The sequence below is a fragment of the Dipodomys spectabilis genome, unplaced genomic scaffold, assembly GCF_019054845.1.
Source record: "Dipodomys spectabilis isolate Male_0828 unplaced genomic scaffold, ASM1905484v1 ptg000089l, whole genome shotgun sequence".
Taxonomy (NCBI): Eukaryota; Metazoa; Chordata; class Mammalia; order Rodentia; family Heteromyidae; genus Dipodomys; species Dipodomys spectabilis.
The window spans coordinates 22,085,464-22,108,618 of NW_024870766.1; the positions used below are offsets into that span (position 1 = coordinate 22,085,464).

General features: G+C 41.7%; 1 protein-coding gene across 3 annotated transcripts in view; it reads right to left on the reverse strand.

The window, feature by feature from the left end:
• Nucleotides 1-13,790: 13,790 nt before the first annotated feature.
• Nucleotides 13,791-23,155, reverse strand: part of Dock4 (dedicator of cytokinesis 4) — a 429,879-nt gene continuing 420,514 nt past the window's right edge. For all 3 annotated transcript variants that reach the window (XM_042684635.1, XM_042684637.1, XM_042684636.1), the window contains exons 50-52: nucleotides 22,305-22,418; nucleotides 19,618-19,679; nucleotides 13,791-15,734 (exon numbers count right to left, since the gene is read on the reverse strand). In XM_042684635.1, coding sequence (XP_042540569.1) covers nucleotides 15,300-15,734; nucleotides 19,618-19,679; nucleotides 22,305-22,418 — 611 coding nt within the window. In that variant the 3' untranslated portion in view covers nucleotides 13,791-15,299. The remainder of the gene's footprint in view (nucleotides 15,735-19,617; nucleotides 19,680-22,304; nucleotides 22,419-23,155) is intronic.

The window sequence follows — 23,155 nt, forward strand, 5'->3', positions numbered from 1 at the left end:
TTTGTTTTCATCAATATTTTGCTGCACCCACAATACATGTTATAATCAAATTCAGCCTGCTCTGAGAGGCCTGCTCATGGCTCCCTATTCCTCGTGCATCTGGTGCCATAGAGTTAAGATAGATCCATACAACAAACACTCTGTTCCTCTCTTTGATGGCAGTCCTCATGGCATTCTGGTTTGGGAGTGTAATGCCAAACTCAGTTATCTGGGTTGTGCTTTTAATTAATTGAGATTATGCGATCATAACAAAGATTTTGGCAGCGGTGGCTAAAATAGACTTGTTAATGATGATCAATTATGGCCAGGTGGACTTTTTGACAGCTGATTTTTACCTGACAATATATGTAAAGGCTTTAATTAGAAAAATCGCGCTAACAAGCTGACCTCACCATCTGCTGTCATTTCTCTTCTTGGGTAGACCATTTTGTTGATTGCATGAGATTCCAGGCCTCTTCAGTCCTATGCTGGCCAGCCCCGCATAGGACTTACAGTTCACATGTTAGGACAACCAGTGCTTGGGTAACTGTTTATATATAGCTTCATGACCAGAAAACACTTTGTGAAGAGCAGCTGGCCCAAATTCAAATAATTCCATCCTTGCTGTAAAGCAAAGAGAGGAAATGAGGCCCCTTTCTTTCTTGTCTCATCAGTAACAGCTTTGAGTCAAGGTATCCTAAGTCCTGAGATGCTTATGTGGCTGTGATGGGTGCTAACAGCTAGAGTGACATGGTGCACTAATGGCAATGATACACACAAACAGGCAGAGTTGTGGACTGCTGTTGCCTGACTCAGGTCCCCTTCAGGGTTGAGATGTTGCAAAGAGTGTGGGCACAAATGGCTCACACACACATGTCCTTCCCTCTCCTTCCCTCTCAGTAACTACCCTTAGCTAACGGGAGCAGCTTCACCTTGGAGTCTATCACTCCTGCCTCACTTCTCTCTTGGGCCTTAGCAGCCACCATTCAATGGTTGGTCAATGCCTAGGAAAAAGGCCCGCCCCTCTCATCTCAAACTGAGACAGCTGTGAAAGGTCACTGAGTTCCAGGCTCTCGGTGGGAATGGCTGACTTCCTTGGCCCCAGGTATTTTAGGGCTGCTTCTCCATCTGCTGCATCATGCTTGCCGCACCTCACTCCTCACAGTGTGTTCCCAGGATCTCCAGTAAACATGCAGCACACAAGTCTCTTTCTGAGTTGCTTTTCTGGACATTGGACATTCTGCAACCTATAACCAGGTGATAAGAACTTGCTGGCAAGTGAAACTGGACCTGGTCCAAGCTGAATTTTGTTTCTTAAGAGTAACTCCACATTTATATGTGGCTTCTCCATGAGCAAGACTATTATTGTGCTTCATTATGCATTTCATAATGGATACAGTATGGTAAAAGCGACATCTTGTCTGGATAATTCAGTCAGCACCTGTATAAATGTAACACGCTCATGTATTTAGTCAAGGATTTAAGGGACTAATTGACCTTGGGATGCTTCCTATCCATATCTTGTGTGTTTCTCTGGAACATTCCTTTATTTCCCATTCTGTGAAAACTGTCCAACAAGTCCTTTAGCAGCCTTAAGTCATCTTCATGCTAATATGGAAATGCTTTTTAAAATAATTTCTAGCCAGCCATTGGTGGCTCACACCTGTAATCCTAGCTACTCAGGAGGCTGAGATGTGAGGATTGTGGTTCAAAACCAGCCCAGGCAGGAAAGGATGTGAGACTCTTATCTCCAATAAAACACCAAAAAACTGGAAGTGGCACTGTGGCTCAAGTGGTAGAGCACTAGCCTTGAGCTGAAGAGCTGAGAGACAGCTCCTAGGCCCAGAGTTCAAGCCCCATGACAGACATAATAATAATAATAATAGCTATTATTATTATTTTGAGTCCCAGCAACATTTACACTGTAGATTTGCTGTGCCCTGTCTCTTAGCTATTGCATGAAACACACTGTAAAGCTCTTCCTGTTTTGCTTTATCTCACCAGATACCAGCACCTTGCAAGTCCCATGTGACTTACTAGCACATCAATACTTTGTAGATATTAAGTGCTCAAGAAAAGATTTGCTTGGGGAAAAAAAGAAAGAAAGAAAATATAGAAAGAAGCTAGAAACTTGTGGCCCTTGGCCTATAATCCTAGCTTCTTGGGAGGCTGAGACTAGAAGAATTGTGGTTTTAGGCAAGCCAAAGCCAAAAAACACAAAACAGGGCTCAGTGATAGAGTGCTTGCCGTTCATGCCTGAGGCCCTGAGTTCCATTCCTCAGCACCACATAAGCAGAAAAAGCCGTAAGTGGCACTGTGGCTCAAGTGGTAGAGCACTAGTCTTGAGCTGAAGAGCTAAGGGACAGCCCCCAGGCCCAGAGTTCAGGCCCCACGACCCACAAAAACAAACAACAACAACAAAAAGTTCATGTCATTCCTCATCTCAACCAACAGCTGGAGATGGTGGTTCATATCTGTTATCCCAACTACAGAGTAAAGCACAAAACATCCAGATCACAGTCTAGGTTTGGGCTTGGGCAGGAAGCAATATCCTATCTCTGAAATAACTGGTTTAGATTAGGATAAATTGTATACATGTGTAGAAGTGTTACAGTGAAATCCTCTTCGTACAACTAATGTACACACACACAACAACAACAACCAAAAAGAGCTCACATGGCTAGAGTCATGGCTCAGCAGTAGAGCACCTGCCTATCAAGTGCAAAGCCCTAAGAATATAAGAACTGGTGTTCCTAATAGAATCATTAGTCAGTTGAACAGTGCCAACAACATCTGGTTCTGCTCTTCACTTTATAGTTTTCTTCTTCAGCTACACACTGATAAACCTATCTTTTCCACATATTGGTTTTACTTTTAAAAATAATTATTATAGGGTCTGGGAAGGTGGCTCAGTGGTAGAGTGCTTGCCTTGCACGCATGAGGCCCTGGGTTCGATTCCTCAGCACCACATAAGCAGAAAAAAGAAGCTGGAAGTGGCGCTGTGGCTCAAGTGGTAGAGCGCTAGCCTTGAGCTGAAGAGCTCAGGCCCCACAACCAGACCAAAAAAAAATTATTATAAAGGTGATATACAGAGGGTTTATCATTACATAAGCCAGGAAAAGAGTACATTTCTTTTTGTACAATGTCATCCTTCCCTTGCCCTTCCCAGTCTTCCCCTCCCATCTACCCTCCACAATTTTCAACATAGTATTCAGTGAGTACCCCTGCTGCATTTGTTTGCCCTTTGTCTCTCCATTTATGTGCCTCTCTTTATATCCCCAAAGACATATAAACAAACAGAACAAAAAGAAAACTAAAACAGCAAAAAAGGGGAAAAAACTCTCTTGTTTTAATTTCTTGGAGTTCATTTTGATAAACAGTATTTTGTATGTTCAGATACACATAGGCATTGTGCCTTTCTGTTCCTCTCCTAAGAATGTCCTCCTTTGGTCTCACTGTGTGTGAATGTCTAGAGATCTGTATAATTTATTATGTCCTGGTGTATTTTATTTTATTTATTTTATTGTGAAAATACCGTACAGAGGAGTTACAATTCCATGGGCAAGGTAGTGAATACATTTATTATCAAGCATTGTTGCCTCCTCCTTTGTATCCTGGTGTATTTTCGATATAGCTTCTGTATATGACAGAAAACATGTACCATTTGTCTCTCTGAGTTTGGCTTATTTTACTTAGTGTGATTTGTCCTAGGTCTATCCATTTTCTTGCAAATGACATATTATTCTTTGTAATGGCTATGTACAATTCTATTGTGTATAGGTGCCACATTTTTTGAATTTCTGCACATCTTTTATATCTTTCCCACTTCAGGAGAAAGCGCTATTCCATTCAGTTCCAGAGTTAATACTGGAGGCAGAAAGTTTTGCTGCTGCTTTATATCCCTTTGACTCTAGCATTTCCTCTGCTCAATTGGACAGGGCCTGGGGTTCCTTGTGCTCCACCTGTGGCCCCAGAGTGGTGTCTTCCAAGTTCCTGCTTCATTTCTTATCTGACATGTGATACCTGAAGGAGGCTCTGGCCTCAAAGGTTCACTCTCAACTGGCCACTTGCACCTCTTCCTTGTTCTTTTATAAGAATGAGTTCAGAGTCTTCAAGATGCCCACCTCTTCCACATGACTGTTGATTATTAGAACTGGGCTTTGTTGCCCATCCTCATTCCCAGAGAGAAAATGCACTCTGCTGTCCTTGAGATGACCCCAGAGCACAGCCTGTCCACCCTCTGAGCATCTTGTGTGCTCTCGTTTCCCTGTAGAGCTCCCTCAACTGCCTATAAGGACCCCTTTCTCTCTTACCTGGAGCCTGAAACGTGGATAAACCATGGTGAAGCCATGATTAGAGATGTGTGAAGACTTAGATTTGTGCTTCCTTTGTCAAACCGTGCTCCTGTTTGCCATGCAGCTCTTCTGTCACCTTGCAGCAGGTGTGACCCCACAGGCAGGTCCAGTCCCATGTGCGTGGCTTCATTACCAGAAAACTGTCACATCTTAGCTACAAATCTTTTGGTACCTTGATGATAATTCTACTTATTCTGGCTTTCTGCATTGTCCTTTTAACAATACCAGTGAATCCCCAAGGGTCAGTGTGTTCTCCTTTCAAAATGTTTTCAAATGGACTCTAGAAAGGTATTTAAAAACATATAAAAGGCTCTTAACAATTGTTGAACAAATGGATAATGAATCACTGAGGCCAGGGAAACCTGCGGGTCAGAATAACAGTGCTTTCTTTTCATACCTCTCTCTGAACAGTTTTGGGACATGTGGCCTGGCTGTAATTGAGAAGGAACACAGGAGTGTAATTCTTTCCAGTTCCACCTGGTTGAACACTAAGACTGATGACCAGTAGTTACATGGAAAAAAAAATGTTATCTTAGCATTTAATCCAATAATTCCAAATGGGGCACCAGTGACTAAGCCGCTACTTGTTGTAGGAACTCTGAAAGGAACTTAATGTAAAATCCAACCTTTGAGGCCTTTGATGGCCTTTTCTGCTCCTTGGCCTCTACTCATGCCTGACACAAGTTCCCTGATTTTAATCCATGTGCCTGCTTTGCCAGCTGTTCCCTGGCTCATTACATTTGATGGGGTTGCCCAGGCTGGGAAACTAAGCTTCCCTGGCTGTTTTGTTTTGCTTTTAAACTAGGGAAAGAGACATTTTCATCTTTTCATTGCAGCTTTTAATGGAATGTCAACATTCGTTGTTGTTTTTTTCTTCTTGTTATATGTGCAGTGATGACTAGTCAGTGAAAAATTGCTGGAGCATGAAGTCAAGTGTGAAAAAAGATGGGGGAGAGAAATGGCAAATTACTACCTAGATTCTAAACGAAAAAATTCAACAGAGGGGCTCAGTTAGGACCAATTAATGAAGAACATCTCAGAGGCTGAACCTTTGTGGGTGTGAGTCAATAACTGTTTATCTGAATCACTGTCAATTCTTTGGAGATAGAAATGTTTGAAAATTTGGCTTCTTTCTATGGTTGAAGGGTTTTGTGAGTCATAACAAACACATGTTTTGGAATCCAAACATTGCTGGGATGAAATCTAGTAAGGCCATAAAAGAAAGGCTCTCAAAATGAAGGTGAAGGTGTGAAAAAGTTTGCTTTACAGCGTGGGTCAGTGAACAAGTCACAAGACTCATCCTCCTCATCTCCTTTTTCCGATGGATTCAGACTCTAAAGCCTGTCAGAAATATTTGACCATTTTGACCAACAGAAAAAAAGTGGATACAATTGCACTCCTGTATGAAATAATAAATTCTATTCCAGTGAAAATTAAAATACACGTGCTGCAAAAATGAAGGCTAGCTACAGCTATCAGGGAAACCGCAAGCTAGCACATTTTATGGTACTTGTTTCTGTGCTTTGATTTGTGACTTTCACCTTCCTCAATACCAGCCACTCCCGTAACTTCACCCTGTGAACTGCTGAGAGCCCAAAACTGCTCTAAAATGGAAATATTCAATATTCTACCTATGGCCCACCATTTCCTCCTCCCAACTCTCACTCCTTCTGCATTCCCCCCCTTGCTCTTACCCAAACCTCCAGTGGTATTCTTCAAAGTCTTCCACAGCCCTATAAGTTTTGGACCAAGTTTCAGACAACCTTCATCTGTTTTCCTCTAAGTTAGACTGTGGCCACTCAATGCTGCTGGAGAAAGTTAAAAAAAAAATGGCAGGAATTGATGCATCCACAAATCTTCTACCTCATCAGGCTCTCTATACTCACTGGGAATTCGTGCATGCATTTAGATATCATTAGCTCCAACTAAATTGGCCTAAGTCTAACTCTCACAACTCTCCTAACCTGACTTTACCAGTCCACTGGCCTTACTCTCAGTAAATAATTAAGCTCCCTTTCTGTTCCCTGGATCCTATTCTCATTTTCAGTAACATCTTCACCCATCTCAAAGGCCAACTTTCTCTTTCTTTCTTTCTTTCTTTTTTTTTTTGTGCCAATTCTGGCACTTGATGTAAGGGCCTGGGCACTGTCCTTGAGCCTCTTTGTGCTCAAGGCTAATGTTCTACCACTTGAGCCACAGTGCCACTTCCAGCTTTTTCTGAATAGTTTATTGGAGATAAGAGTCTCATAGACTTTTCTGCCTTGGCTGGCTTTGAACAGCGATCTTCAGATCTTAGCTGCCCAAGTAGCTAGGATTAAGGCATGAGTCATTGGCACCTGGCGGCCAACTATTTTTATTCTAAAAACATTTTATTATTTCTTTTGTAGATGCTCAATTCCACATTTTGTAGGATCACTCTTTCTACAGACACACTGGTGTTCTAGCTGTTTTTTCTGCTTCCTCATTCTTTGCTTCTTCCATTTTTCTGATTTTTTCTTTCTTTCTTCCATTTTTCATTTTTCTGATCATCTATGAGTAATCTTGTATAGAGCTCCTTCTGAAACATGAGCGTGAGCAATTCTTTCCTATTCTCCTTTAGATCCCCATTCCTATTAGGAGAAAAGAACAACTCTGCCCCTTGGACCATTTGTACGATTTCTCTTTCTTTTCAGTTTGCCATTGGATGCTTCTGCATTCAGAATCCACTTACTGTCCTCTAAACATGGCGAATTCCCAGCTCTCTGCCTGCAATGTTTTCCCCCTGTTTTGTGATTCATGATTGTTCTTCAAGTGTTTGACAAGAGGCAATCTCTGTAAATATCTTTTTTTTTTCTCTCTTTTTTTATTGTGAAAATACTGTACAGAGGGGTTACAATTACATGGGCAAGATAATGAGTACATTTCTTATCAGGCATTGCAGCCTCCTCCTTTGTTTCCCCTTCCCATCCTGCAAATATCTTTTCTAACCACTCATCTTTCACCCCAACTCTCAACATTAGCATAGTAGCCTTCTAGGGTTTCTTCCTTCTTTCCTTTCTTCTTTGCTTGAACTCAGGGCCTTGTGCTCAGTTTACAGATGGTATTGAACCACTTGAGCCACACTTTCACTTCTGGACTTTTGAATCTTGAATTTGTCTTCCCTAGGGCTGGTTCCAAATCTCCATTCTTAGATCTCAGCTTCCTAAGTAGTTAGGATTACAGGTGTGGGCCACTGGTACCCAACATGCTTTTATCATTTATTCATCTATTTATTTCCCCTAAGTAACAATTGAAAAATTAAAAATACACAGACAGCCAGAGAAGGGAGAATGGAAGAGAGTGAAGGAGAAAGAGAAGGAAAAGGAAAGAGATATTGGACATATAATTCCTCTATTCAGATTTAATTGATACTAACTTTTGGCACATATTCTAATATATATATATATATCAGTATATATTTAAATATATATTTTCATGGCAGGTTTATATATACTACTTTATATCATAAAATTTTAAATTAGCCATTTAAATATCTTTCCATATCAGTAAGTGTACATACACATCATAATTTTCATAGCTACAAGCATTTCATTGCACAAATATCTTATTAATGTTGTTCCCTACTTACCTCCTAAAATATTTCACATTCTCATTGTTATAATCAGTGTTGGCCAATGACTGCACATATTTGTGCACATTTCTGATAAAGATACTTTCTTAGAATAAATTCTTAGACATGGCATATTTGGCTCAAGAAGAATTTAAGAGAGTATTGGTAGATATCTTTCTAAGACATCGTTCTGCTAATGTTTTCAGCCTCTGATAAAGGTCCAGGCCAGAGAATTAGTCATCTCCTGTGACAAGCCATTGGCAACCTCATAGAAATAAGTTGAAATTCTTCAATGCTCAGTACTCCCAGGGGGTAATAAGTGGGTCACCTTGAATAAGTGGCCAGTGAGCACCTTTAAGAGTCATGTAGAATGTCAAAGGTCATTTCATCACCTCATGTAGATGCTTGTTTTCGCCCAGCTCTCACACCCTTCATTCCATTAGTTTCTTTCTTTTCTTTTTCTTTTTTTTGGTTGGTCGTGGGGCTTGAATTCTGGGTCTGGGCACTGTCCTTGTGCTCTTCAGCTCAAGGCTAGCTCTCTACCACTTGAGCCACAGCACCACTTCTGGTTTTCTGGTGGTTTATTGGCGATAAGTGTCTCATAGACTTTCCTGGGCTGGCTTTGAACCATGATCCTCAGATCTCAGCCTCCTGAGTAGCTAGGATTACAGGCATGAGCCACTGGTGCCTGGCCATACCATTAGTTTCTTTTAGCATCTTGCTTCTAATATTTGGTACAGTTTACTTGGGAAAATTTTCTGAATGACACAAAGATTCCCAAAGACTTTAAAGAGTGTTGACATTTTCTTTCTTTAAAGGTCAGTGATAGGAACATAGGAGAAAAAAAGTAGCATCTGTGAGCCATTACCCAGTCACCAGGGTTACTCGGGGTACTTTTGACTTGAACTCTGCAGCAATCAAACACTTAAGGCTCACAGATTAAGGCAAAACTTGGGCTTTTAGCCCCTGAAATCACAGCTGAACATGACAAGGTCAAGAGGAAGGAATAAAACAGGCTGAAACTTACCAAATGATGTAAAATGACTAGTGTTAAGAAACTACATTGTGCTAAATACTAGAAGCCAAACTAATGATGGGCTTGGGTCTGCAAAATGTTTGATTCTGGAAAAGTATTAACTGTAATTTTTACAGATGCTCCATCTCACTTTATCATGAGTCACCAATCTGTGAAGACAGTGACTTAAAGCTGCATAAAAACCCTACCTCTTAAAGAACAAAACAAAACACAACGAACCAACAAATCTAACTCCTGTTACTGTGCACTTCCGGATCTTCTCCCCATAGCTGGCCTTTCTCCCCACACTCCTCTCTGTGTTTTAGTTGAAGATGATATTTAAGATTCAATTCTAAGCCATGTCTTTCAGAGACACTTGTTTCCCATATGAACATAAGGCATATGTTAATGTTACCAGAAATTAGGGCAGCTAAATTGACCTTTGTCTTTGCATCTGACAAGAGATGAATGCAGGCCAAATGCAAACTTATAAAGATGGTAAGAAATTTTATTCGAAAAGAAATAGGACAGAAAAAGACAGCATATGACAGACATGCCACAGCAAGACAGCTTCAATCTATCTCAGCCATATTGTGCCATCTACCTGGTTACAGAGATTGACCTTGGGTTAAAAAGGGAGAATTGGATTCCTCCAAGACAGCTTTCTGATTGGTGGTGATGGTGTGTCTCCTTTCTTTTTGCTATAAGGATGGATGCCAAAGATTTAGTGTCCTGTCCTTATTTCCCTGTTCTTTTGTAACTCTCTTCTCCCTGCCTCTTGTCAGGCAGGTTTTGGTTTATCAGCTTATCCTGCTGTCTGCAAGCTGTATAGGCTGAAATTCCCTGTCTGCTTAATTTTTTTCTAACTCATAACATATCATTATGAGACTCCTGATTTACTCTTGTGACAATCCATTTTTTCATATGGGGTCCTTATTAAGAATGATGAAAAGGACAAGTATAATGGGAATGGGCACCCAAAGTAAATATGTTCATAATAAAATGTTTAGCCTAATGAACTCACCTGGATAGCCGTGTTGCTTACACTTATGCAAGTTTGTTTTCAACATTGCTTTTCTGTTCTCCCCCTCAGTCCCCTTTGTGGAGGAACTCACAGCTTCTCAGCTCCAGGCAAGGTCATCATGCTCCTCTCCTTATCTTGCTGACCTCAGGATTGAAAGAACATTCAGAACAAGACATACAACTTTGGAGAGTAAAGCAGTACACTAGCAGATGAAACAGATCAAGGTTTCACCACCAGAGCTAAAACCAGGCCTCAGCATGTACATCCAGAAACCCATAGACCTGGGCTTGCCTTAAAACCCACTTACCCATCTTAGGTGTAGGACCTCAGCTTTTGATAGCAGCTCTGGGCAGTCCTCATCTTGCTTTGCAAAGTTAATAAGCATTTACTTCCTTTTCTCTCAAACCCTGCTTCCATTATTTTGTGAACTGGTACTGAGCCCAGAGGATTGAATTTCTGGTAGCACAGGGAAGATGCTTTCTTTTTTTTTCTCCTCTTATATAAGAGAACAACCATTTCTTTTGCCCATATAATTTCAGTCTGGATCCTTCCTTTTCTTTAACATAAAGTCAAATTTAAGGAGAGAATTGAAATGTAGAAACTGTTATATACAGTAAGGTCTCAGTAATGTTATTTGTAATATGAAGAACTTAGAAACAAAATAATGTCCATTAATAGGGGAATGGCTAAATGGTGGATTTTTTTTGTGTGTGTGATACTACTGGAGCTTGAATGTCAAGCTCTCAAGGCATTCAAGCTGGCTTTTTTGGTGCTCTACGACTTAAGACACATCTCCACTTAAGGCTTTTTGCTAATTAATTGGACATATTCGTGTCACACTCCCCCCACCCCCCAGGCTGGCTTTGTAATATCACCATCAAGATCTCCGCCTCTTGAGTAGCTATGATTCTCTGTGACTCACTGGCACCTTCCCAATTCTTTGCTTTTCACATGAACGCTATGAAAGTAAATACTACATCGTATATACTACAATTTACGATATATGTATAAATACTACTTTTCCAGGATTCTCTTGTCAAGGAACATTATAGCTATTGTTTATCATATGAACTTCTAAACCGATCCATTGATCCTTCAATTAAAAGCACCAGATGCAGGGCTGGTGGCTCACGCCTGTAATCCTAGCTATTCAGGAGGCTGAGATGTGAGGATTGCTGTTCAAAACCAGACCAGAAAGTCCATGAAACTCTTTTCTCCAATTAATCACCCCAAACTGGGGAGTGGCACTGTGGCTCAAGTGGTAGAGCACTTACCTTGAGCTGAAGAGCTCAGGGAAGGGCCCAGGCCTAGAGTTCAAGTCCCATGACCGACTTAAAAAAAATGTACTGGAAAGCACCAGTTGACAATGTATGTTTTTAAGACTCTTTGAACCCTGGGCCTTCAAAACATACCAAAGTAGCCTCCTTGGAAAGTTCTACTTTTGCTTCCTTCTCCTTTTGTCCTTGTGTCTGCATTCCACATTCTAAGAAGGAATTGCCATCTAAAAAATTTAAGATATTCATGGCTAACTAATCTCTCTGTAGAGTACAGGGACCAGAATACCTTCTGACTTTTGTAATTCTTCTCTTCCATAGGCTTTAGTTCTATGTATCCACTAACATAGAAGAACACCAGAGTTAGTCTGAGGAGCTCAATGGTGATTACAATGTTCTGAAGATAAAAGGAAGACCCCTCTCAGCACAGAGCTCTTCTTGCCCTGCCCCTCCATCTTTTTCCTACAAAAGCCTTGTGTGTTCCTGAAAACCCCTCCCCCATGGAGCTCTGAGTGTCAATAACTCATCCACCTACTCAAGATACTAGCTCCAATTCCCTCCTCCCAACTGCTTTCCAGAATATTGGCCTTGAAGTGCTAGGCAGTCTGGACCTTGTTCCAGTAACAAAACTCCCTGCTTTGCTACATCATAACTTGTACTTAATTTTAATTGAGGAAAAAAGACCCACCTTAAACGTAAATTCCAAAAATGCTGATAAAATCTGGTCTTTTTCTTGCTTCTCAGAGATATTACCAACACTGTCAAGATGGGGCTCTTCCTCCCAGCAGTGAGCAGTGAATTTAGCCTTTTATTTTCCAGAGGCATATTGGTAATATTTGGAGAACCAACACTAAACAATGATAGGAAACGTATGTAATATACATGCAAAAAAAGACCAAAGGGCTCTACAAAAACAAAATATTATAATGGTTACTTCGTGCAGTTGGTATCCTGTCAATTTTTCAAATGCTTTTCTTAGGCTTCCTTCACTCACTAAAAATTCACTTTGGTATAAGCTACTTTTTAATGGGAAAAGATCAAATAAAGGGAAAGCTGTGCAACTTGTTATTCTCTTTGTTGTCTTTTGTAAAGCAATCAATAACAAGCCAGACAGAAATCTACTTAGGTAGGAAACTGAGCTATCCATATTCTAATTATGCTTGTGGGCTTGAAACACTTGTGGGCTCAGTTGTAATGGAAATGTTCCCCAAATGCTCTAAAAACACTTAGTTAATGTGCAGAAACAACAGGAGACATCGATGCTGGGCAGTGGAGGGGCTGTGGTATTTAATTGGACCGAAGCTTCAGACAGTGGTTTGCTTAGCATGGAGTTACATAAATGCTGTACACCTAACATATCACTCACAAGTCTCACAAATTAAAAGCCAGGCTTTAATTAAAAGAACTCTTGTAGTCAATGGGTTTTGTGTGATTGTTAAATATAGCTCCTAAAAACCAGGGAGAAAAAAAAAAGGCTGGTATATGGGCAGAGAATGTCATAGCGGGGGAAGGCAGCCGTCAACCATTCTCTGGTCTCCCTGGCAGTTACCTGTTTTGTGTCAAGTTTTCTAATGCAAATGAACTTTGATAGTCTGACTGGTTCAATTGGCTGTGATTAGACCAATTAATGTTCAGCCATCCAGATAAATGTTACCTCTGCTACTAGACAGTAACCTATACTCTTGACTTTGCAGCCTTTGCTCTGGTTGAAGTGATCTATGGACGAAATGATCTGTACTGAGACCCAAATACAAACAAAAATTGGAGCTATAAACAAAGAATTCAAAATATTTCACTACGATAGGACCAAGAGATTTGCACAGCTGTTATGCTGGGTAAAGACACAGTAGTGACTGAAAGAAAGACAAAAACACTAAAATTAATCTGGTAACTTTATTTAATATTTTATCCATTCAGCAGCAACCAACATAAACATCAGAGCTAACAGAATCTTTTTGAAATGTTCTGCTTTAGAGCTGCTTTAGAAATACACACACACAGGAGAAATTCAACTGTTCACTGCCAATTTTTAATTTTATTTTTATTTTTTAAAAAAACAGCTTCCAGAGCAAATAACACTGATTTATTCTGTGCCCAAGCACTAGTTGAGAAAACCTATTAAATTACACAAGAAAAGGAAATCAAAGAGACTTTGTTATCTTATGCATGTCATCTATTTAAATGGAAAGTTTTGCTTCTTTAAAGCAATAGAAATACAGTTTCCTACATATATATATTTATATATTTATATATATTTTAGAGTGTGATTACAAACACAGAGTGTTATTTTCAAATGCAAAAGCTAGTTCAAGAAATTTCCAACTGCAAAACTTGCAAGATACAAAGCTAAAATCCATATGATCCTTTCCTCAATTATGAATACTTTCACTAAACATAAATATTTTTAACATATATTAATTTTTTCTGACATTCAAAATTGTAAAGTCAATATGGCAGAATTATTGTTAAAAGCACATATTTACAAATCTTCTTTTTCCATACATAAAGTATTTGGCATAATTATAACAATCATACTGCATCCACAACTGTTTGCTTTTCTTTTTCTTTTTTTTTTTTTTACACATAATGGTATCTTTTATTAAAATTAACCAGTTATGTACAAAAATACTCGAACATTTATTATAGAAAACCTCTATAACCAGCCTCAACAGTGTATGCCTGCTGAATGGTTTCATTAAGAGAATATAAAAAAGTGGTCACTGCCTTCCAGGTTAAGCTATCAACAAAAACAAACCCAGTTAAACTAAACTGAGTTTCCCAACAAAAGAGGGAAAATATTTAACAGTATGATTTAAAATACAGTTCATAGCTATTGTCAGTTGAGTGTTATAAACAGTCAGTTAATGAAAAAAAAAAGATACAAAATACATTACTACATACAAGGTGCTTTTTTCCACACTCCTACTGCTTATACTCATGTCTACCTAGAGCTAAGATGCTAAATTGCGATATTCAAGCTAGAACCATCTACAGTCAACTCCTCCAACCAAAGGATCACAGGATTAGCTGGGAAGCCAAGCTCCTCAGGTAAGAATGCAGTCTGGAGGAATTATTTTTTATTCTGTGCAGGATTCAAAGTTAATGTCCTTGCCTTTTGAGAGGCCTTTTGTCATTTAATCATGTTAATATATTGTCACTAAGGTTTTTTTTTCTTTATTCACGTTATTGATTTAATACTGTCCTGTATTGATTCCTGAATGCTTGTTAATGAGACACAGTAATTTGTGCCTATTTAATACTTGAACATCTGCTCTTCTTCAATGACACATTTTATATAGGAAACGATCAAGTAAGGAAGCACAAAATTCAAGTAAACATTTCTCTTGGGGTCATTTTGCTTAATCTAGCTGATTGGAGCTCTGAAAGCAAATTGCACCTGGCAAAGAAATACAGTAGATAGCATGGCATCAAGGGTACTAGAGAATTCACAAAGTCGAGTTTTAAGAATGTAGACAGCTATCAAACACCACAAGAGTCTCCACCAAGTGTTTTGTTTCAAGAACAAAACAATCCAGGCAACTCCTTACGCTTACTGTCTAAGGAGCTGGGCCTGCGTCCACCTTCATTCAGAGACTGGGGGCATGGATCATTCTGCTCCAAGAAGAGCCAGAAAAATGAGTTGTTCACACAAGTCTTCCAAAGCAAGGACGCTGTGGTTGGATGTGCACTCACCAAACAATCCTTCTCCCAGCATCCAGTATTCAGTGAAAAGTATATAACATTGGTTGTATTGTTTGACAATATCCTATCGGGTTTAAGACTGAAACTATGCTTTTTTTTTTTTTAAAAAAAAAGTGAACATAAAAAGATACAAAAGGACTCTGGATCGCCATTCACCACTTTCCCATGAGACACAGCCATAGCTCACGAGACACCTGCAGTTTGAGATCAGTTAACTTTTAGTATTGTGCAACATTAGATTGGGAAGCGAGTGGTAATTCCATTCATCTGGAGAAAGAGAGCTGAGTAAGTAAAGTGCCTGCGCTACACGTCTTATGCTGTAAACGGCCACAGAACTCACCGCAGGGACACGGAGAAGTGATTACAACTGAGAGACCTTGCGGGGCAGGGGCCTGGGCCTGGGCCCCGGCTCAGTCCTCCGGGTCCCGTTCTCCAGGTGGCCGGGCCTGGCGGCCAGGGGCTTGGGGGGCAAGGCAGGAGGTTCGGAGGTGGCGGGGATGGAGAGGCTGTGAGGTAGTGGGACGGGGCGCCGCAGAGTCCGCTCGTAGACGCTGTAGGGAGGGGGTGTCTTGCTCTCCTTGCACACGGGCTCCTCGGGTCCCCCCGGCCCCCCGAAGCTGGACAGCGACACGGACTGTTCGTTCACCTGATTTTCAAAGCCTGAGGTTTCCGACGTGCTACACCGGCTGAGAGACGAGATGCCGCTGCTGTAGCTGCCCGACAGCACCGGGGAGTTGGAGGTCAGTCCTGGGGAGTGGTACTCCACGGGGGAGGGGGTGAAGGACTGCGCCGAGCCCTGAGGCCGAGGAGAGGGGAGGAGAAGGGGGAAGGGAGAAGGGGGGACACAGCAGAGTCAGGGACTCAGTCCGCAGCTTGAAGCCCTGGCCTTGAACGCTGGAAGGCCTGACATGCATCACTCACAACGGATGTGTTAGCTACTACTACTACCACTAAATTGGGGGTGGGCAAATGCTGCTCTTCAACGCCCCAGCAGGTGACCCTATTTCAAGATAGCTTTTAAGGATGTGACTTTGGCCCTAGTCCTGCACTGGTTTCCCTACAAAAGACATGTGGACAACAGGGGATTGGGAGAAGACTGCACACAGAAAAAATCCTCTCTAGGAGGACCCAGAAAGGCTAGCCATGGAGAGACACTGAGTTTGTCTTTGCCTCCATCTCGGACTTCCAGTCTCCAGACTCTAAGACTCCAAATGGAAAATAAGTTTCTGTCATCAACGCTACTCCTGCGTCTCCCCCCCCCCCCCCCCCCCAGCTGTGGTACTTTACACTCACTCAAGCTGACTAGTACACCCAGACACACAGCTGAGCGTTGCCACAGGTGACACTGGAAATACCCATCAGCCACTTTTACTTATCTGCGAGACTCCCACCCCTTGACCACCTGCCATCTGCAAAGAGAAAGGATAAATCTGCAAGAGAATCTGGAGGCATGCCATTGGTTCTGGCTCTAATAGAGAGGAAAGCGAACTAGAGAAGTAGAGCTTTGGGGGACCCATTTGCAGTGTCCTGCATGGACTCCCATGGCTGGACTCAGGGGAGCCTAAGGCTGGGGAAGGGGGTGCCCTTCCTATCAGAGACCTTGGCCCTCACATAATATTCCTGAGCTGACATGTAGACTGGGCTCTAGCTGAGATGTGAGCTGTTTCATCGTTGGTTTTTCTTTTTGTTTTGTTTTAAGCCCTAATAACTTGCTAATTCTCAAAAGCAGACAATGCAAACAGAACTCCAGATTTCTGGCATTTCACAAAGAACTGAAAGTTCTATCACGACAGTGTACATTTCCTTAATGGAGATAATCTTCTGAAGCCAGGCAGGGCCATCTTTACAAAACAGGCCATGAAGGTTTCCATTTCCCCATCAAGTCACCCTCTGCCACACAGTGCTCCACCCAGCCTCCTCCTGATCTATTTATGAATGGCAGCTCTTCCCCTAGTCTGGCATCCTACTCTGTTGTTCCCACATTTGGGGTCCTCAGGATTTGTAATGAGAACTGAGAGATGTTCGATGGAAAGATGTTGCCATAGAGAAAGGCTGCATTAATAAATTCATTAACTCTGGTGTATATTCAAAGCATATTATCCTATTAAAGAAACCCAAACAACATGGTTTTGGCCCAGTGCTTTCTAAGCTTATTTGACCACACACTATTTTTTCACTTATCACCTAATGTCCTATAAACGCATGTTCCATGGAACACACTTGGAGAAAACACTTCCCCAGGCTAACTCTACCTTGCTCTCCAGTTTTAAACAAAAACAGCATTGATACATACAAATCCTTGTAAATTAAGTATAGCAACTAGCAGATACAAATTCATTGCTGTCTTTGTCAAAACTTAGACCTCAACAGCAAAACAAGGCAGGTTAAGTCCAGTCTTCTCTAACAGACTAATCCTGTCACTTAATTGTTGGGAGAAAAAAAATCCAATCAAAGTCTATTGGTGAAGGCAGTGTGACCTGCATTCTAATGACAGCAAAACTCACAACTTGGTAGTAGTGTGCCCTCTAAATGAAAACTGAAGTTACAACACAAGATTTCTATCTATCTTCTTTTACAAGCCCCATTTGTGAAGACACAATTACAACACAGCCTGTGGCTTGTAAAAATACAGGTCCGGAGAGACATAGTATCTGCCAGCATGCTAACTCAGACAGTTTGACAGCTGCTACCTGAACACATTCAGCCTGTGGATGCTTTTTGATTTTTGTTGGTTGCTTGAACTCAGGGACTTGCCTTCAAATGGCTCTACATGTTCAGCTGGCACTCTATCACTTGAGTCACACATCCAGCCCAGCTGTGTGTTGGTTATTTTAATGGCAGATTCTCACAGAGCTTCCTTTCCAGGCTGCCCTAGAACTGAGATCCTTCAGGCATCAGCCTTCTGAGTGGCTAGGATTGCAGGTGTGAGTTATCCATGCTCAGCTTGTGAGTGCATTTTGCTCATTAGGAATTAATCTCCTAGCTAACCTGTGGTCTTATACTCAACCTGCATAATCAAGTCAAAAAACACAGATGATAATTGCATAGCAACACGTGGAAACTCTTAAAGAAAAGTCAAGTTGCTGCCCTTCCCTCTTTAGGATGACAAGCAATGGCTTCCAAAGCAAACGCTATCATGTAGACTTTATGGTAACAGCTGCTTTGCAGAATGGCAACAATACCTGCAAAGCATCTGCATTTACTAGCAGGTTTCTACATCAGAAATTGTGGTGATGCAAATGAAATCACACTTCTTTTCCAACTATTCTCATTGTTTCCCAGATTCTTGCTATCTATCCTTAGCAGCACAGATGCATCATGCCCCCTATATTTGCTGAGGCAAATTTGTCCTTTGCACATTAGCTGGAACTCTCTCATCAATAGGAAACACAGAGTGTGTAACTCTGAAGTCACTCAGGTACTGAATTGTTCTTTCAAGGCTTTCTCCAACCTCTCTTATTTGCTTCTGGTGCAGCCAAGAGCTCCAACCTCTCCCATGCACCGACAAGCCCTGCAGCTGCTCTGATTCAATTTGGATAGAAGCTAAATATTGTGCTTTATCTTCAGGAGGGATCTGGATATTTAGAGATGTAAAACACCCTGCCCAATTCAAATGTCTGACCTTTACCCATTCCTATGGTGGGTGGTCCTCAGATTTTTTTAAAATCCATTTTTACCATGGTATACTATGCATTTTGAATGTAAATTACAATTTATGGTATAAAATGGGGTATAAGAGATAAAACGGTGAAATTTAGTTTGGATGAATTTAGATGGATGAGGCTGATGAGAACGGCAAAAAACAAAACCCCCTAAAGAAGTAACCCTCCCCAAATCAAAAACAAACAAAATTGCCAATCAAAGAAAACAAAGCACCCTCCCAAACCACAGAATATTTAGATTGACTTTTTTTAATATAAATGTGTGTGTGTTTGATGTGCTCTAACCAAAAACAATAGGCTGGAAATGTTCAGGGAGTTATCCAGGGACCATACATACATACATACATATATATATATATATATATATATATATATATATATATATATGTATATATGTATGAATTTTTTTCCCTTCTTTTCTCCCTTTTCCTTTTTTCAGGTAGGACAATACAGGATGGCTCTATTCTTGCTAGGCAGGCACTTTACCTCTTGAGCTAGAATTTTCTGCTTTTGAGACAGGATCTTGTTTTTTGTTTTTTTTTTGCCTAGGCCTGCCTGGACCATAATCCTCCTATTTACACTTCCCACTAGCATGACAGGTAGACACTACTGTGTCTCGCTTTTGGTTGAACTGGAGTCTCATGAATTTTTTTTTTTTCTTTTTAACCAGGCTGGCTTCAAACTTATGATCTCTGTCCTTTGAGTAGATGCTGCCTAGGATTACAAATGTGAGTTCCTAGCACCTGGCGATGGGATCATATTTCTTACCTTCGTTGAGGAGACATGCTGACTAGTTTTTTAGGTGCTCGTGGTTATTATTTGGAGAAGAGGCTCATAATCCAAAAGAGGAAACAACAACAAAAATCATCTTTTCTTCCTCATTTCCCCCTCCCTCTTCCTTTTATACCTTTGTCTTGTTTGTGTGAATAAAAGCACCGTTTTATGTACTTGGGATGAGACTTAGGAAATAAATAGACCTGGGCCAGTCTCTAGCCTCAGCCTAAGGAGAGCCTGTACCTTCAATGGGGACCGGCCGGCCGGCGAGGGCGACACTGATGTGGTGTGTCTCGCTGGTGAAGCTGTAAACGGAAAGAGAGAACATGTCAGCCAAGAAAAAACAGACAGCTGAGTGTCTGCAAGTGCCCTCCACTGTGTGCAAACCCAGACACTTAACCCAGTGCAGAAGAGCTTCTGAAGCAAGGGGTGAGGAGAAACTACACGATGCTCATCTGGGGCAGACGAGGCTCATGAGGAATGATGTGACCAAGACACGGGCCAGCCACGGCAATGCTGAAAGCACTGTGTGAGAACCAAAAGCTGGCCCAGCCTCAAGGTGTTTTCCCATCGCTTAGTCTATGCATGCCATGGGAGTACAGAAAACCATCCTCCCTATTCCTCCCCTCCCAGAACAGATGACCCACACATGATCCTGCCCAGGAATATCCCTCTTCAAATGGTGAGCCTTCTCTTCATCCCTTAGATGGGTATCTGTGGACGCCATCACTATCCCACCATCATAGCAAGGACAAAGGATTTCTCTGCTCTTCCCACGGGCTGTTCTGGGCTTCTTGGGCCTCACAGAGCATTGCTCTGTGAATGCATGGATCAAGCCAGCTGCCTAAAGCATGCCTGCTCAGGGGCAAAGCAGCCCAGGAGAATGAACAGGAAGGTGAGGGCAAGGGTTTTTTTTTTTGTGGGGGGGAGTCACACTTTGCCATCCACAGAGAGAATTCGGTTGAAAGCAGGCAAGTTGCTCTGTAATTAGCTGCCACTCTCTCAGCGGTCACGTTCAGGTTTCTAACTGGCAAGAAAACTACAGCAAGGTTGAAAGGAAGAAAGACAGAGTGACAGAGACCCACAACATGAGCACAGACAAGGACATCACATCAGACCATGAGAGAAGTCAGTGCAGCAGGGACGGCAGCCCTGTCAGGGTAACTATGAGAGGTAAGGCCACCAGGGAGCTCTGATCCCAGGGGACCAGGGAGAGTGGCCTCCCATCACTCTGTGCACGCAGTCCAACACGTCACCTTCCAACACCTGCTTGAGTCCTCCTCTCCCATCAATTGGAAGGTGCACACGCCCTGAGCACTTCTCTGGAGGAAGAGATTTCCACAGACCTCCAATAGCCCCACCCATACCTCTACAGTTAGCTTTGAACTGGTCTAGGATTCTACCACCAAATATTATTATTCCTTAATAATACCTATCAATGCTTGGCTCCTTTTTAAAAAACTGCCTTTCCAGTTCCCGTCTTCACTGACACAGCCAGGCTAAGTTGGACACTGCCTAAATATACGCTCATCATGAATGAAACACAGACAATTTTGCTGATGAATCTTAATCTTCCGTGAGCCCACTGATTTATAATAAACAGTAAAGTTAGAGTTCTGAATTTTTTTTGGGGGGAGGAGGTAGTACTGGAGTTTGAATTCAAGGCTTGTGCTTGCTGGACAGGTGCTCTACCACTTGAGCCACACTCTTTAAGCCCTTTTTTGCTTTAGTTATTTTCAGACAGGGCTTCATGTTTTGGCTCAGGAATGGCCTGTCTTACCTCTGTCTCCTGTATAGCTAGTATGATAGGTATGTACCACCATATTTGGCTTATTGGTTTGAATGAGGCCTTGCTAACATTTTTGCCCTGGCCAGCCTCAAACCATGATGTTCCTCATCTCTGCCTCCTCAGTAGCCAGGATTGCAGGCATGTGCTACCATATCTGACCTTTTCAATAATTGTAAGTGACTTGACTTTTAGCTTTGACAAATTTAGAACTGGGTACTATTGAATTTATTTTTTATTTTTGTTGGTCATGGGGCTTAAACTCTGGGCTTAGGCGCTTTCCTTGTGCTTTTCAGCTCAAGGTGAGCGCTCTACTGCTTGAGCCACAGCGCCACTTCTGGTTTTCTGTTGGTTTATTAGAGATAAGAGTCTCATGGACTTTCCTGTCTGGGCTGGCTTTGAACTGTAATCCTCAGATCTCAGCCTCCTGAGTAGCTAGGATTACAGGTGTGAGACACCAACACCCGGCTTGAGTTTATTTTTTAAAATAGTAAGGTCAACTTTCTTTTCTTAAAAAGAAAAAAAGAAAGAAAACAGGAGGACTATATGTAAGGTATAACAAATAAAGCACTGATGATTATTTCAGAAACCCTAACATTCTGATTCAGTAGGTCTGAGGTTAGGCTGGAGAATGTGCTTCTTGAACTACAACCCTGAAGGACACAGTTCCCTGAATCAGCCCTGTGAGAAACACCATTTCTTCCAGCGGCAGATAACTCTGGATGCTAGAAGCCCACTAAAGTCACGGTTACTTAGTTCCTCTGCAGGGGCGACTGAAACTTCGGCATGAATCCAGAATTAGATTGGAAAAAGCAGCTGAGTTAGCAAACGTTGGTAAGAATCAGGTGTTGCAAGCAAAGCACAGAGGACATGTGAGTGGCCTCCTGGGTTAGAGGGCTGAGGATGGGGCGTGGAGCCGGGCACCCGAGGAACCCTGCCAGAGGGGCTTCCTGGGGGCCCATCATTGTCTGACTCAGTGTAGCCCAAGTCCAGGAAAGGGAAGCACAAGAAGCAAATTACATAGCTGCCCCAGGTTTTACCTCAGCGATCACATTCCTACCTTTCTCTGAGGAATTCAGGACATGCTGGAGTGCCAATAAAATTTATTTTATAGAGCGATTAGTCAGAGGCTTCAAATACCCACCAGTCTGTGTGGGTCTTGGAGGGACAGGGGGGGAGATAAGTTTCCCACTATCCGACATGTTCTTGGCTTCCTTCCCACTGTCCAGGCTCCAGCTGCTAGGGGTGGGATTCACAGCTGGAAGGGAATAACACAGCTAAAAACACATGGTCCAGCTTTCCTTCCCAATGCTTGAGATCTCAGCAGCAAGTTAGAACTATCCAGAATTAAAAAAAAAAATCAACTGGATTAAAAAAAAAAAAAAAAAAACCTAAAAAACCAACAAACAAGAAACCTCCAGCATACTAAACCTTTGTTAATTGGCTATCTAACAATTGACACTTAATTGGGTGATAGCAAGTCTCTCTCATTTTTCTTAAGCTGTCAAACATGAATACGAATCTCTACTTTGCAATGTGTATAGTTGTGGGAAAACAGGAAGATGATAATCATCGCTGTATTTTAAAATCAGGTTTGTAGTGGCGACTTCTGGATAAATGGCACTCAAAATAGGAGTAGGCAATAGCATGCTATTTCGACTGGGTGGTAGAACTGGCCAGGCCATGTCACCTCACTGACCAATTCTTTGAAGAAAGGACTCTTGTTCCTGAAATCAATAGATCATAGTGAAGTATGCTGTTAAGAAAAATAATTTGGGATTCTGACAGTTATTCTTATTTTGTCATCTGTCTGCTCTGGGCTTCATTAAGATGTAAGAATATAGAACGGGCCCACTGGGAACTGGAACAATTACACAGGTTATGGAAGTCACTGCCCAGCAATGAGCTCTAATAGTTATGGTCCAAGAGATTGTTCCCTGTGCAGATACTGCCATCTCATGGACATACTGGGGAACTGCACATTGTCTCATTAAA